At 36.3% G+C, this 17102-nt stretch overlaps 1 protein-coding gene across 1 annotated transcript in view; it reads right to left on the bottom strand.

Annotated features, from left to right (window-relative positions):
- Window positions 1-13214: 13214 nt before the first annotated feature.
- Window positions 13215-17102, bottom strand: part of LOC143663298 (UDP-glucuronosyltransferase 2A3-like) — a 30907-nt gene continuing 27019 nt past the window's right edge. The window contains exon 6 of the mRNA XM_077137017.1: window positions 13215-14479. Within this exon, the coding sequence (XP_076993132.1) occupies window positions 14200-14479 (280 nt within the window). The 3' untranslated portion in view covers window positions 13215-14199. The remainder of the gene's footprint in view (window positions 14480-17102) is intronic.

The following is a 17102-nucleotide window of genomic DNA, read 5'->3' on the forward strand; positions in this document are numbered from 1 at the left end:
TGTTTATTCCATTGGTGAGTTTATCTATGTTTATGCCAGTACCATGCTGTTTTGAGCACTGTAACTTCGTAATGTACCTTAAAGTCAGGTAGTGTGAGACCTCTGTTTCATTTTTTTTTCTCAGGTTATTTTTTTAGCTATTTGGGGCAACTTGCCCTTCCAGATAAATTTGGTTATTGTTTTTTCTTTTTCTATAATGTAAGTTTTTAGGATTTTAACTGGTATTGCATTGAATGTGTAAATCAATTTCGGTTGAATTGACATCTTAGCTTAGTCTTCCAATCCATGAACACAGTATGCTCTTCCATTTATTTAGGTCTTCTCTGATTTCTTTTAGCAATTTCTTGTGGTTTTCTTTGTATAGGTCTTTTGTATCTTTAGTTAGAGTTATTCCTAAATATTTTATTCTTTTGGTTGCTATTGTAAATGGAATTTTGTTCTTGATTTCCCCCTCAGATTGTTCATTACTAGTGTAGAGAAACACTACAGATTTTTAAGTGTTGATTTTATAACTTGCCACTTTGCTGTACTCATTTATTAGCTATAGTAGTGTTGCTGTGGATTTTGGGTTTTTTTTTTTTACATATAGTATCATATCATCTGCAAATAGTGAGAGTTTTAATTCTTCTTTTCCAATTTTGATGCCTTGCGTTTCTTTTTCATGTCTAATTGCTCTGGCTAGAACTTTCAACACAATGTGGAATAACAATGGTGATAGTAGGCATCCTTGTCTTGTTCCTGATCTTAGGGGGAAAGTTTTCAGGTTTTCCCCATTGAGGATAATGTTAGCTGTGGGTTTTTCATATATTCCTTTATCACATTGAGGAAGTTCCCTTCTACCCCTATCCTCTGAAGTGTTTTCAACAAGAAAGGATGTTGAATTTTGTTAAATGCCTTTTCTGCATCAATTGAGATGATCATGTGGTTTTTCTGCTTGATTTGTTGATATAGTGCATTACATTAATTGACTTTCTTATGTTGAACCATCCTTGCATACCTGGGATGAATCCTACTTGGTCATGGTGTATAATTCTTTTAATGTGCTGCTGGACTCAATTTGTAAGATTTTGTTGAGGATTTTTGCATCTATATTCATTAGAGAGATTGGTCTGTAGTTTTCTTTTTTGTAATATCTTTGTCTGGTTTTGGTATGAGGGTGATGTTGGCTTCATAGAATGAGTTAGGTATCCTCCCCTCTTCTTCAATTTTTTTTGAAGAGTTTGAGCAGGATTGGTACTAATTCTTTCTTGAATGTTTGGTAGAATTCACATGTGAAGCTACCTTGTCCTGGGCTTTTCTTTTGGGGGATCTTCTTAATAACTCATTCAATTTCTTTACTTGTGATTTGCTTGTTGAAGTCATCTATTTCTTCTAGAGTCAATGTTGGTGTTCATGCCTTTCTAGGAAGTTGTCCATCTCATCTACATCGTCGAGTTTATTAGCATAAAGTTGTTCATAGTATCCTCTCCTTACCTCCTTTGTTTCTGTGTGGTCAGTGGTTATCTCCTCTTCCATTTCTGATTTTATTTATTTTCATCCTCTCTCTTCTTCTTTTTGTCAATCTCTCTAAGGGTCCATCAAACTTTTTAATTTTCTCATAGAACCAACTTCTGGTTTTGTTGATTTTCTTGATTGTTTTTATGTTCTCAATTTCATTTATTTATGCACTAATCTTCATTATTTCTTTCCTTTTGCTTGCTTTGGGGTTAGTTTGCTGTTCTTTCTCTAGTTCTTCCAAGTGGATAGTTAATTTCTCGATTTTTCCTCTTTCTTCTTTTATGCTATAGACATTTAGAGCAATAAATTTCCGTCTTAGCACTGCCTTTGCTACATCCTACACATTTTGGTTGTTGCGTTTTCATTTTCATTTTCCTCAAGATATTTACTAATTTCTCTTGTAATTTCTTCCTTGACCCACTGATTGTTTTAGAGTGTGTTGTTGAGCCTCCAAATATTTGTGAATTTTTTTGGCACTCGGCCTATTATTGATTTCCAACTTCATTCCAATATGACACTAGAAAGGGTTTTGTATTGTTTCAGTCTTTTAAAATTTATTGAGTCCTGCTTTGTGACCCAGCATATGGTCTATCCTTGAGAATAAACCTTAGCACTTGATAAAAAGGTGTATCTTGCTGTAGTGAGGTGTAATGTTGTATAAATATCTGTTAAGTTTAGCTCATTTGTTGCATTATTCAAATTCTCTATTTCTTTATTGATCCTCCATCTAGATGTGCTAGCCATTGATAAGAGTGGGGAATTGAAGTCTCCAACTATTATGGAAGATATGCCTATTTCTTTTCAGTGTTTGCCTCATATATTTTGGAACATTCTGGCTTGGTACATAAATATTTATGATTGTTATGCCTTCTTGTTGAATTGTTCCTTTTATTAATATGCAGTGTCCTTCTTTATCTCTTCTAACTATTTTACATTTGAAGTCTAATTTTTTGGATATTCGTATAGTTACTACTACACTTTTCTGATTGTTATTTGCATAAAATATCTTTTCCTAATCTTTCACTGTCAACCTATGTTTATTCTTGGGTCTAAGATGAATTTCCTGTAGAAAGTATATAGATTGGTCCTGTTTTTCAATCCATTTTGCCATACTATGTCTTTTGATTGGGAGTTTAATCCATTAATATTTAGTGCCATTACTGTATGGACAGTACTTTGTTCTACCATTTTGCTTTTTTGATTTTATATGTCACATCTAATTTTTCTTCTTTTTACCTTTACTGATAGCCTTCATTTCTACACTTTTCTCCCACCTCTCTGTCCTGTCTTTTCCTATCTCTCTCTTGTGCTCTCTTTAGTACTTCTCTTGGTCACAAATTCTCTCAGTGATTTTTTTGTCTGAAAATGTTTAATTTCCCCCTCATTTTTGAATAACAGTTTTGCTGGATATAGAATTCTTGGTTGGCAGTCTTTCTCTTTTAGTAATTTAAATATATCATCCCACTGTCTTCTTGCCTCCATGGTTTCTGCTGAGAAATCTACACATAGTCTTACTGGGTTTCCCTTGTATGTGATGGATTGCTTCTCTCTTGCTGCTTTCAAGATCTTCTCTTTCTCTTTGACCTCTGACATTCTGATTAGTAAGTGTCTTGGAGTATGTCTATTTGGATCTATTCTCATTGGGGCATGCTGCAACTCCTGGACCTGTAATTTTAAGTCTTTCATAAGAGTTGGTAAATTTTCAATGATAATTTCCTCCATTAGTTTTTCTTCTCCTTTTTCCTCCTCTTCTCCTTCTGGGACACCCATAACATATTTATTCATGCGCTTCATGTTGTCATTCAATTCCCTGAGTCTCTTCTCATATTTTTCCATTTTTTCCCTACATTTTCTTTTGCTTGTCGGATTTCAGATGTTCTATCCTCCAGTTCACTAATCATATCTTCTGCCTCTTAAAATATGATATTGTAGGTTTCCACTGTTTTTTTTTCTCATCTTTTCTACTGTGCCTTTCATTCCCATAAGTTCTGTGATTTGTTTTTTCAGACTTTTGATTTCTTCTTTTTGTTCATTCCTTGCCTTCTTCATATCCTCCCTCAATTCACTGATTTGATTTTTGATGAGGTTTTCCATGTCTGTCTGTTCAAGCATTCTTAATTAATTGTATCAACACCTGTATCTCATTTGAATTGTTGGTCTGTTTCTTTGACTGGGTCATACCTTCAATTTTCCTACTCTGATTCATTATTTTTTTTGCTGGCGTCTAGGCACTTAATTACCTTAATTAGTTTATTCTGGAGTTTTGTTTTCTTTTTTTTACCTAGGATATTCTTGCTGGATGATTTTGTTGTCTATCTGTTCTTTGACATTTGGTTCAGCTTATTCTGGACCTCTAGCTTAGGTTTTGTTTAACAGATCAGAATTTTTCAGATTTCTTGTTTCTTGCCCTGCCTGTAGAGTGCCTTCTCTCCCCACCCCTCCCACTTAGGAGGGTCTACTTAGGTATTATAGACCTCAGTCAGATTTTCACAGACCTAACTGGTCTCCTCTCAGGAGAAAACAGTTACCTGCATCAGTTTTCTCTGATGGTGAGACTCAGCAGGTTGAAAGGCTTTCCTATGAAGCCTCTGGACTCTGTGTTTTTCCTATCCTGCCCAGTATGTGGAGCTTTTCTGCCTGTGGGTCCCATCAGCATAAAGTGATGAGGTACCTTTTACTTTATCAGGCTGTCCCTGCTGGGAGTATAGTTGAGACAGAGTAGAGGTTGTAGGCTGGCTTTAATCACTTCACTTGGGTCTGAATTCCTTGAGGGAGGGAATCCACCTGCACTGGGCCCCTCATCTCCCAGGGAAGGAACAGTCTCCAGACAAATACCCAAACAAGCTTAATTCTGCCTATGTCTGGGGCAGTTGGAGCCTGAGAAGCCTTACAGCTGTATCCAAAGAGTAGTCAAGATGTAGAAATGAAGCCACAAAAAAGAAAGAGAAAAAGAAAAATCCTTTTTATAGCAGGACCCCCATTCCTCAGGTTTGCCAATCAAGAGCTTAAGTTGGTATGTTGCTTTGTGTACCTTCAGGTCCTATGTGCCCCCTCCTTTCCTTCAGGGCCCAGACCCTTTCTAGTTTTATGTGTTATCTGATCCCAAATACCACTGTTTTCTTTTTTCTTTTTCTGTCAACCCTGCCCCCTTTGTGCCAGGAGAAAAAACAGCAAACTCAGCTTTTACTCAAGGTTTAGCTGATCTGGAGGCCTATTTTTAGTCGTCAGAATGAATTAATTCTATAATTGGGGCTTGGTTGTGCTCAGTCCTGTTGCTGGTAAAGTCTTTTTCCTATCCCCTCTGGGAAGCAGCCTGTGGGAGAGAGAAGCTGGCCACCACGGTTTGGGGAACTCATGGTTCTGGGTGGGCTTGCAGTTAGTCCAGCTTGTCCAGACTGGGGTACTCTGTGTGTCAATTCACTGATGTGACCCCCGCATTGTTTTGTACTGTTCCTGGCCATTTGTTAGCTGCTCTGAAGGATGAACTAAATCCCACACTTCACTAAGCCGCCATCTTGGCCCAAGATTTTCTTTCAGGGCACTCAGAAACATTTACATCTGTCAGGGCACTCATCTAAATGTTTATATTTCTCATACATTGGGTAAGCATCTCATTTGAAGCTGTCAGCCCCTCCCTTTTCCTCATTAATTTATACAGTATATCCAACAATAACCAGTCAATATCTCTATACCTCCTATTTCCACAAAACTCTGTAAAGGTATCAAAAAGATTATCCCCCAGAGCCTAGCTTTATACAAGTGAAGCATGGGAAGAATCCAGTGGTGATATTTTGAATATCTTTTTTGCCAATTCACCCCATGAATTGGCAGAATCATTCTGATTATGCAAAACAGAGTCCTTCATGCCTTTGAGTTCAGTCAGAGTAGAAAACCAATTGCAAGAAAATATTTTTAAGACTCTTTTTCTTAATAACCACTCCTGGTACCAAGGTGTATTAGCTAGGATTCTCTATAGAAATGGAATCAGCAGGAGATATCTGTAGATACAAAATTTGTAAAAGTGTCTCACAAACCTGTGGGAATGTAGAGTCCAAGGTCTGTAGGGCAGGCCACAAACTGGTAACTCTGATGAAGTCTGCAATGAACTCTCAGGATAGGCTGGGTGGAAACTGTAGGAATGGAAAAAACACAAATTCATAGGGTAGGCTGTGAACCTGGTGACTCCAATGAAGGGTCTGGATGAACTCCACCAGAGAGGCTCACAGGCTGAAGACTGTCTCTTCTGAATACTCCTTAAAAGCTTTCTGCTTATTAGATTAAGTGTAATTCAGTGCAGAAGAAACTCCCCTTAGCTGATTACAAATATAGTCTGCCGTGGATAGAGCTTAAATCATGATTTAAGTCATTGAAATGTCCTCATAGCAACAGACAAACCAGCACTTGACCAGATGACCAGGCACCAACACCTGGCCAAGTTGGCATATGAACCTGACCATGACACTCACTCAATAGGAAATCTAAACCTCTCCTTAACTCTTGTCCCTCCCCCTATTATTTACCCCTGTTGTTGCTGTGGTACTGCTAATATTTTCCTGTTAAACATAGCCAATAGCATACAATAGTAATTTTCCCTATACCCTGGACTTAAACACTCTTTGTACATGAATCATATCTATGAAGTAGTTCTTGCCAGAACTTGTTTATATTTATAGTGTTAATCAGTGGGATAGATAGGTCTATCCAACCCCTTTCAACAATGTTAACCTTTAATATGGTAATAGTGCTTATAGGTCTACTACAGAACTGACTTTACTTCTATCTATTCCCTTACATTGAGATTAAATCTCATTAGCCAACTGTTCACCCATTTCTCACTTCGATGTATCTCTAAGTCTCCCATTTTCTGTATTATAAGCCTCTGATTTTACCTTTACCATGGTCATTGTGCCAGTCTGAATCTGTGGTGGACCCCAGAAAAGTCACACCCTTTGATCCGCATTCAATATTGCTGGGTGGGAGCATTTTGATTCCATGAAGACATGACCCACCCAATTGTGGGTGGTAACTTTTGATTAGATGATTTCTGTGGAAGTGTATTTCCACCCACTGAAGGTGGAGTTGCTTGCTGGAATCCTTTAAAAGAGGAAATATTTTGGAGAGAGTCATTTTTTCTGGTAGAGCCACGTGAAAGCCAGCAGATGCCGGCATGTTTGCCATGCACCCTTCCAGCTGAGAGAGAAACGTTGAATGTTGTTGGCCTTCTTGAACCAAGGTATCTTTCCCCGGATGCCTTAAATTGGACATTTCTATAGACTTGTTCTAAATGGGACATTTTCTCAGCCTTAGAACTGTAAACTAGCAACTTATTAAATTCCCCTTGTTAAAAACCATTCCATTTCTAGTATATTGCATTCTGGCAGCTAGGAAACTTAAACAGTCATAAAGGTGAAGCCATACAATATCTATCCTTTTGTGTCTGGCTTATTTCACTCAGCATTATGACCTCAAGGATCATACATCTTGTCACGTGCTTCAGGATGTCATTTTATCTAACTGTTGCATGATATTCCATGGCATATATAACATACTTTGTTAATTCACTCCTCTATTGATGGGCATTTGGATTGTTTCCATATTTTGGCAATTGTGAATAATGCTGCTATGAACATCAGTGTACAAATGTCTGTTTATGTCATTGCTTTCAGCTGTTCTGGATATATATCAAGTAGTGCTAATACTATCAGTATTTCTTCATGTCCTTTTGAGCCATCTGTATTTGCTCTTCAGAAAAATGCCTATTCATATTTTTAACCCATTTTATAATTGGGTTGTTTGTTCTTTTGTTGTTGAGTCATATGATTTCTTTATGTACACAGCTATAAAATCTTTGTCTGATGTGTGATTTCCAAATATTTTCTCCCATTGAGTTGGTTGCCTCTTCACCTTTTTCATAAAGTCCTTTGGGGTGCAGAAGCATTTGATTTTCAGGAGTTCCCATTTACCTATTTTTTCTTTTGTTGCTTATGGTTTGGGTGTAAAGTTTAGGAAATTACCTCCTATTACTAGGTTTTGAAGATGTTTCCCTACATTTTCTTTGAGAAGATTTATGGTGCTAGTTCTTATAGGTATTTGATTCACTTTGAGAGAATTTTTGTTTAAGGCATGTATTAGTTAGGATTCTCTAGAGAAACAGAATCAACAGGGAACACTCGCAAATACAAAATTTATAAAAATGTCTCACGTGACCACGAGAATGCAGAGTCCAAAATCCGCAAGGCAGGCTGTGAAGCCAACGATTCCAATGGAGGGTCTGGATGAACTCCACAGGAGAGGCTCGTCAGCTGAAGCAGGAAGACAGCCTGTATCTTCTGAATCCTCCTTACAGGGCTTCTAGTGATTAGATTGAACATCACTCATTGCAGAAGACACTCCTCTTGGCTGATTACAAATGGAATCAGCTGCAAATGCAGCTGACATGATCATGATCTAATTCTATGAGATGTCCTCATTGCAACAGACAGGCCAGCAATTGCCCAATCAGACAAACAGGTACCACCACTTGGCCAAGTTGACACATGAACCTGACCATGACAGGGTATAAGGTAAGTGTCCTCTTTCATTCTTTTGGTTATTGATGTTCAGTTCTCCCATGCTCATTTACTGAAAAGACTAGTTTGTTCCAATGCAGTGAATTTGGGGGCCTCATCAAAAATAAATTGACTGTAGGTTTGGTGGTCTATTTCTGTGCTATCAATTTGATTCCATTAGTTAATACTTGTAACTTTGTGCCAGTACCATGCTGCTCTGACCACTGTGGCTTTATAATACGTTTTAAAGTCAGGAAGTGCTAATCTTCCCATTGTGTTCTTCTTTTTTAGGATGCTTTTAGCTATTCAAGATCTCTTTCTCTTCCAGATGAATTTGGTAACTTGATTTTCCAAGTCTTGAAAGTAAGTTGTTGGAATTTGGGTTGGTACTGTATTGAATCTGTAGATCAATTTGGGTAGAATTGACATCTTAACTATATTTAACCATCATGTCCATGGTTAGGGAATATCTTTCAACCTATTTAGATCTTTGGTTTCTTTTAGCCATGTTATGTAATTCTCTGTGTACAAGTCTTTTGTGTCCCTAGTTCCTAATTCATTCCTAAATATTTAATTCATTTAGATGTTATTTTGAACGGATTTTTTTCCTTAACTGACTCCTCAGTTAGGTCATTGCTCATGTATAGAAATGTTACTGATTTTTGCAAATTAATTTTTTTGGGGGAGGTTACATGGTCCGGGAATCATTCCCGGGTCTCCCGCATGGAAGGTGGCCATTCTAAACCATGAACTATCTGTGCACCTGTGCATTAATTTTATATCCTGCCACCTTGCTGAATTTGTTTATTAGCTTGAGTAACTTTGTTGCAGATTTCTCAGGATTTTCCAAGTAAAGTATCATGTCATCTGCAAATAATGAACGTTTTACTCCTTCCTTTCCAATTTAGATGCCTTTTATTTCTTTTTCTTGCCTGATTGCTCTAGCTAGAATTTTCTAGTACAATGTTGAATAATAGTGGTGACAGAGGGCATCCTTGCCTTGTTCCTGATCTTAGGGGAAAGCTTTCAGTTTCTCTCCATTGAGTAGAATGCTGGTTATCAGTTTTTCATATATGCCTTTATCATATTGAGGAAGTTATCTTTGATTCTTATTTTTTGAAGTGTTTTTATCAGAAAAGTTTGAATTTTGTTGAATGCTTTTTCAGCATCAATCAAGATGATCATAGGATTTTTTTCCCTTTTGATTTGTTAATGGGCTGTATTACATTAATTGATTTTATGTATTGAACCATCCTTGCATTTCTGGTATAATGTGATATATAATTCTTTTAATGTGCTGTTGGATTTGATTTCCTAGTATTTTGCTGAGAATTTTTGCATCTATGTTCAGTAGGGAGTTTGGCCTATAGTTTCCTTTCTTACAGTATTTTAATCCAGTTTTGGTATTAAAATGATATTAGCTTTATAAAATAAGTTAGCTAGTGTTCCTTTTCCCTCTATTTTTTGGAAAAAGTTTGAGCAGGATTGGTGTTGGTTCTTTTTGGGATGTTTGATAAAATTCCCCTGTGAAGCCATCTGGCCATGGGTTTACTTTGTAGGAAGATTTTTGATGACTGATTGGATTTCTTTATTTGTGATTGGTTTGTTGAGATCTTCTATTTCTTCCCCAAGTCAGTGTAGTTTGTTTGTGTGTTTCTGGGAATTTTTCCATTTCATCTAATTTGTCTAGTTTGTTGGTGTATAGTTAGTTATTCCTAGTATCCTCTTATGATTTATTTTTCTTCAGGTTCTGTGGTAATTCTTCCCTTGTCATTTCTGATTTTGTTTGTTTGCATCCTCTCTCTTTTTTTCTTTGTCAGTCTTTCTAGTGGCCATTAATTTTATTGATTTTCTCAAAAAATCAACTTTTGGTTTTATTGATTCTTTCTATTCTCCTTTTGTTCTCTCATTCATTTAACTTTGCTTTAATGTTTGTCATCTCTCATCTTCTGTTTGCTTTGGGGTTAGTTTGCTGTTCTTTCTCAATTTCCTCCAGGTGAGCAGTTAAGTCCCCAATTTTTGCTCTTTCTTTTTTTAATATAGGCATTTAGGGCAATAAATTTCTCTCTCAGCACAGTCTTTGCTGCATCCCAGAAGTTCTGATATGTTATATTCTCATATTCATTTGTCTCCAGATAGCTATTGATGTCTCTACCAATTTCTTCTTTGAACTACTGTTTGTTTAAGAGTGTGTTATTTAATCTCCTTATATTTGTGAAAGTTCTCAGTCTTTGGTGGTTATTGATATCCAGCTCACAGAAAACGCTTGTGAGTAATTTCAATGTTTATAAATTTATAAAGTCATGTTTTATGCCCCAACATATGATCTATCTTGGGGAATGTTCCGTGAGCATTAGAGAAGAATGTACACCTTGGTGTTTTTGGGTGAAATGGTCTATATATGTCTGTTAGGTATAATTCATTAATCTAGTTGTTTAACTTCTCTATTTCTTTGTTGATCTTCTGTCTGGTTGTTTTATCTATAGAGGAGAGAGGTGTATTGAAGTCTCCTAATATTATTGTTCAAACATCTATCATTCCCTTCAGTTTTGCCAACGTCTGTCTCCTGTACTTTGGAACTCCTTGACTAGGAGGATAAACCTTTGTGATTGTTATTTCTTCTTGGTGAATTGTCCCTTTTATTAATATATAGTGTCCTCCTTTGTTTCTTGTGATGTCTGTACATTTAACACCCATTTGCTCCAAAATTAGTATAGCTACTTCTGCTTTCTTCTAATTACAACTTGGGTGGAACATCTTTTTCCATCCTTTCACTTTCAATCTATTCGTATCCTTGTGTCTTAAATGAGTCTCTTGTAAGCAGCATATAGCTGAATTATATTTCTTAATCCATTCTGCCAATCTGTATCTTTTAATTAGTAATTTAGTCTGTTAACATTTGAAGCTTTTACTGAAAAGGCATTTTTTTATTTCATCATCTTATCTATTGGATTTTATTTTTCAGTTCTATATATTCTTTTCCCTCTTTCTCTTTTTATCCTTTAAGTTACCCTTACTGGTACTCTTCAGTTTTGTACACTCCTTCAGGCCTCCCTTTCTTATCTTTTTTTTTCAACTGAGCTTTCTTTAGTATTTCTTGTAGATCTGGTCTATTGCTGACACATTCTTTCAGGATCTGTTTGTGAAAATTTTAATCTTTTCCTCAGTTTTGAAGGAAATTTGGCTGGGTACAGAATTCTTGGCTGGAAATCTTTTTTCTTTCAGGATCTGAAACATATCATACCTTTGTCTTCTTGCCTCCATAGTGCCATTGAATAGTCTGAACTTAGTCTTATGTGATTACCCTTGTATGCAATAGATTATTCTTTTGCTGCTTTTCAGGATTTTCTGCTTCTCTTCAACATTTTACAGACTGATTAGTGTGTGTCTTGGGGAAGGTCTATTTGGATCTATTATCTTTGGAGTTTGTTGAGGTTCTTAGACTTGTATATTTATGTTCTTTATAAGGGTTGGGAAATTTTTCCCCATTATATCCTCAACTAATCTTCCTAGCCATTTACTCTTCTTTTCTCCTTCTGGGACACCAGTGATTCTTATATTTGTGCACTTTGTTTTGTCCATCATTTTCTTGAGATCCAGTTCAAAAATTTCAATCTTTTTTGCCATTTGCTGTTTTGAGTGTTTGAAATCATCTGTCCTGTCCTCTAGTTCACTTATTTTTTCTTCCACCGCTTCAAATCTGCTCTTTTTTATTTGGTCTCTAGTACGTCCCTAGTATGTTTTTTATTTGGTCTACAGCATCTTTAGTCTCTGTTATATCTGCTATTTTTCTATTATTCTTTCAAGTTCCTCTTTATGCTCTCCTGGTGTTTTCTTGATCTGCTTTGTATCATTAGCCATCCCATTTATTTTATTTAGTAGAGTTATATGAACATATTTGATTAGTTGTTCCAATGTCTGTGTCTCCTCTGGTGTTTTAATTTGGTCATTAGACTCGGCTATGTATGTCTGCATCATGATATGTTTAGTGATCTTCTGCATCTTTGCAGCATGTAATTATTGTGATTGATTTGCTTTGGAAGTTGATTTCCTTCAGTAGTCTAAGCCTTATATTTACCAGATGGATGTGGAGCAGGTTGCAAGGCACGGAGTGGGGCACAACAGTGCAGTGATGCATTGTAGCACAGATACAGGTGCATGTTGAGGATGCATGCTTCTGCCTGTAAGCATGGGCGCCCAAGGGCAAGCAGTATGTGGCTGTGTGGGTGCATGGGTTTCCTGGGAGGCCCTAGTGTATAGTGGCCTAGGGCACATGGTCCTTTGTGCACATGGACAGAGCTCAGGGCAGCAGGTCAGCATTGCACCTGCATGGGGTGGAAATGGATGTGTCCTGGTTGTGAAGGTCACTGCTTGCCCAGAGCTGGGACAAATGACTGGGGGCCATGCACATGCACCTATCTGGGAGGGCTGTAGACTGATGTAGATATATGCTGACCTCAGTGGGGGTGGGGGAAGGTTGTGTGACTGTATGGGCTGGGGGTGGGTGTAACCTGGGTATGGAGGGTAAATGCCCTCAGCCCTGTTGTCAGTTGCCTACAGGGGGTAGGGACTGTGTAGTAAGGCTAGGGAGGAGCAGGTCAAGACTGCACTTTTGCATGAGAGGCGGGTTGGTCTGGGGCAGGCATTTGTGCATGTGCTGGTTGAAAGGATGTATGTACCCTAGAAAAGCCACGTTTTAATCAAAATCCCATTTCATAAAGGTAGAATAATCCTTATTCAATGCTGTATGTCTGAAACTGTAATCAGATCATCTCCCTGGAGATGTGATTTAATCGAGAGTGATTGTTGAACTGAATTAGGTGACGATATGTCTCCACCCATTTGAGTGGGTCTTGGTAAATTTCTGGAGTCCTATAAAAAAAGAAACATTTTGGAGAATAAGAGATTCTGAGAGAGCAGAGAATGACGCTGCCATGAGAAGCAGAGTCCACCAGCGAGTGGTAAATTAATACCAAGATTATTAAAAGATGGATATTTGTCATAGTGTAGAGCTTTACACTGAGAAATATTTAACAGTATATTCTTTATCAAATAGTCTACAAATATCTTATATAAATATATTCTTTAGCATAACAGGCAATTAAGTGATGAGTTTACCTTTGAAGAAGATAGAAACTGGACCACAATATAACAATCTTATTTTCAGAGTAAATGTTTCTTTATTTTCCACAATAAATTACACCTTTGATTATAAAAATTAATCAAAGATTATGAATATGAATGATACTAAAGTATAACAAACTTACATTTAGCTATAAGGTTATGAATTGTACTGTTGATTAAAAGTTGCATAAAATAATTACAACATTCTTTATATTTTTATAGTTATTTTTCCATAAATGATGTTAACTTTTAACAAATTGATAATATTTTCTTTCTCTGAGAAAAAAATATTGACTCATGGATTCTTTTTATTGCTTGAAGATAATGTCTAGAATGATCCATTGAACATGGAAGACGTGGAAATATTTGTTGACTAAAGGCAGAAACATAAACCAAGATAATCTAAGTGGCTCTGAGTGCTTATTGGGAAACTTTGCTAGTGTGATGTCCTGTCGCCGTATCAATTTATGCTCTAATCCCAGTAACATGCCACATTACTGGGCTTTTTTATTGTAAAAGAAGTGATTAATTTTCTCATAGCAAACTAAGTTTCTATGATATGCTCCCAATTTATACACACTATGAGAACTTCAGAATTTAATCTGAGCTCTCTGATTAATCAATTTATTAATCAATTTGCCAGAAATCCACATATTATTACTCAGTGCATATTGAGTAGCAATATATAACTTCATATTGAATAGCAATATTGAATTTTCAGATTGCTACTCATATTGCTACTGTAGATTAGAATGAAATTATTGATTTTATAATAGAACATATTAAGAATTACTAGTGCCCCTGTGTCAAGAAAGTGTGAGGAACAAGTATGAGGACACCTGGAAAAAGACAAAGGAAGAATGGGACAAACCCACTACTTACTTAATGGTCTTCTCTAACTCTTGGATTTATCACTAGGCTAAGGCGGTGGAATGCGAAATTGGAAAAAAAGGAGGAGAAATACTCTCATTAAACTTGTTATGACTAGAAAAAATAGGATTGTCACAGTTATTTGACAAACTGAAAGTATCTATTCTCTCTTTTTCTTCTTTCCAGCTTTACTAAATTTTTGACAGAAAAACAGACAACTTTTTGTGACCAAGAATATAGTGGTTGCCACACAGGTCAGCAGGAACCCAATGACATCCAGAGAGTGGTACTGGAGCCAGGTGAGGTCATGGGCTGCTGGCCTAAGGTGCTTAGCTCCTTTGTGGCGCATAACAAACTCGATCCAGAAGACCGCTCGATCCAGGGGCTTTACAGGCTGATCATGGTGGATTCTTGATAATCTCATGGCATTCTCTTTGTAACTGGAAGACAAATGAGTACAGAGAAATAAGCACCTTTTTGCATTATAGATATGTATAATGCATATTATAAAAGTTATACAGGGAAGGTTCATATGAAATGTTGAGGAAAAGATTTATTTTTCCTATGTCATATACTTTGCTGGTTATGTAACTTCTTAACAGGTATAAAGCAAAAGGTGAGGGAGGAATACATTCCTAGCAAGTGTGCGCACTTGAAGACAGAGAAAATAGTGTTATAAGAAGTTATAAACATGTATCAGTTTCTTCAGGAAGGAATTGTGACACTGAACTACAATTCCCATGACTATTCCAAGATAACATAATGGTTGAGATGGGATAAGATCCATTAAAAAGTTTGCAAGCATATTCTCTAATTTCTGTCTCATTGAAGATGGCTGACATGAAACTGGTAGTCAACAATACTGAGTCACTTTCTCAGTTTCCAAGATCATAGTACTGTGATACCTCTTGTTTTGCACTCACTTGTGTGTTTGTGATGCAAAGGATAGTGTTTCTTTTAATAGTCTCAAGATGAGAAGCATACAAGATTAATTTAGGTGGCTGCATCTTCATGTAATTAGACTTTGAATTTTGAAGGTAAACATCTCCTTAGAATGAGGGCTTCTAATAAAATTGGGAATTGCAGCAGCAATAATCATATGGTTAACATCTCTAATTGTTTCCTAACAGTCAGGACAGAGGTCTAAATCTTTGAAGGGCAAGACATGTATTTTCTTGAAGTTTCCTGGTGGTTGACCCCAAAATAGGAGGTTTTCCATTGTTTGGGGTTGGAAGTAAAAGTTTCAGTCTAAAGACATGAATATTAGAGAAGAGAGGTGGTTCCTGAAGAGGACTCCAGTTCCAGGTAGTACATTCTTAGGACTATGGATGAGTGAATGCAATCAACAATCATGAATGAACATCATACTATAGGTCCAGCATCAGGGGGTAATTATTTTTGTGTTCCTTTTTAGCGTGTAATGAAAGAGAATTGTCATACTCCTCCACAATTAGATTGAACCATAGATAGGTTCAAAATGGTATTTTACATGATTCAATGTAATACATTTATGAGAAATCATAGTGGCGATGAAAGCCTATGTCTTGAATTTTTCCCCAAAGTTTTATAGAAAAATTACAGTTGCAAACAACAATTCTATATATACAAATACTTGTTTTATAAAATGATGCATGTGAAGCCAAATAACAGTAGAGTATGCTTTCCTGCTAATGTGGTAAGATAAAGCAAGGATCATTCTCAAATTAAAATCTTAAGTGGATATATTATGTCTTAATCATTGATATAAATAATTATTTATATCAATCAAATATATTTTGTATATAATATATTTATAAATAAATATAAGTATATTTTGTATATTCAATGCAAAAGTTTTGTGTTCCTTAATCACCTTATGGACTAAAATAATGGAAGATAAATATATATACACCCTAACTTATGCTCCTGTTTTCCAAGATAATTTGCAGGATAGGGTTTGGTTGAGGCTTGACATTAAGGTATTTTCTTGAAAAAATCTGTCACTACAAGTGAATCTGCACTGCTTGCTTCAATATTTTCAGACAAAAACATTTTAAGGAGCATTCATTATAATGAAGTAGAATGAAAAAAATCACACAATTGTGCTATGATATTTAATAAATTGAAACAAATTATCAACAACTATCACCTGAGGGAATGGTAATAGCCTTGTACGTTAGAAATCAAGACATCATTTATGGAAATCCAAAAATTTAGTAAAACTTGTTACATTCCCTAACTCCCAAACCCAGTTAGATTTCTATAATTTCCTGTAAACTGTGATTTACACATTAATATATTAGTGTGAATTCATTGATTGAAATATGGATGGGATGGCAAATTAACAACTAGGGCTGACTAATGATGAATCCAAGTTACCCGTTGCTTTCCCAATTGAAAGCGAATTACTGGCTTCTTGATCTAATAAACTTTAGTAAAGGGGCATTCTCTTAAAGAAGCAGCACAAATTCTAACTGATATAATTTTCTCCTCTATGTCCTGAATTTCAGCTTTCAGAAAAGTGAATGAAATATTTTATCTACCTTTCAAAATTTTCTCCAAAAAAAAAAATTGAATCTGAGATAAAGTGAATACAAAGGCAAATATAATGTACTCATACAAAACCTAATCAAATGCGTGTAAACCAAGATGAAAATCATGGCCTGCATTTTAGTTTGCTAAAGCTACAAGAATGCAATATACCAGAAATGGAACAGATTTTTAAAGGGAATTTATTAAGTTACAAATTTACATGTCTAAGGCCATAAACATGTCCAAATTAAGGCACCAAAAAGAGGTTACCTTCACTCAAGAAAGGCTGATGCCATTTGGAACTCCTCTGTCATCTGTGAAGGCAAGTGGCTGGCATCTGCTTGTCTCTTGCCCCTGGGATCCATTGTTTTCACCCTTTTTTTCCTGTGAGGTTTCCTGATTTGACTTCTCCAGGATTGGGTTTCATCTCTTGGCTTTCTTTGGCTCTCTCCAGTCTCCAGCTTGCTTGGCATCTCATGGGAAAATACTTGGCAATGTCTGTTGAGCCCGTATCTCCAAACATCTGGATCTCATATTGGTTCTCTTGGCTCT

Source organism: Tamandua tetradactyla, chromosome 19, assembly GCF_023851605.1.
Source record: "Tamandua tetradactyla isolate mTamTet1 chromosome 19, mTamTet1.pri, whole genome shotgun sequence".
NCBI lineage: Eukaryota > Metazoa > Chordata > Mammalia > Pilosa > Myrmecophagidae > Tamandua > Tamandua tetradactyla.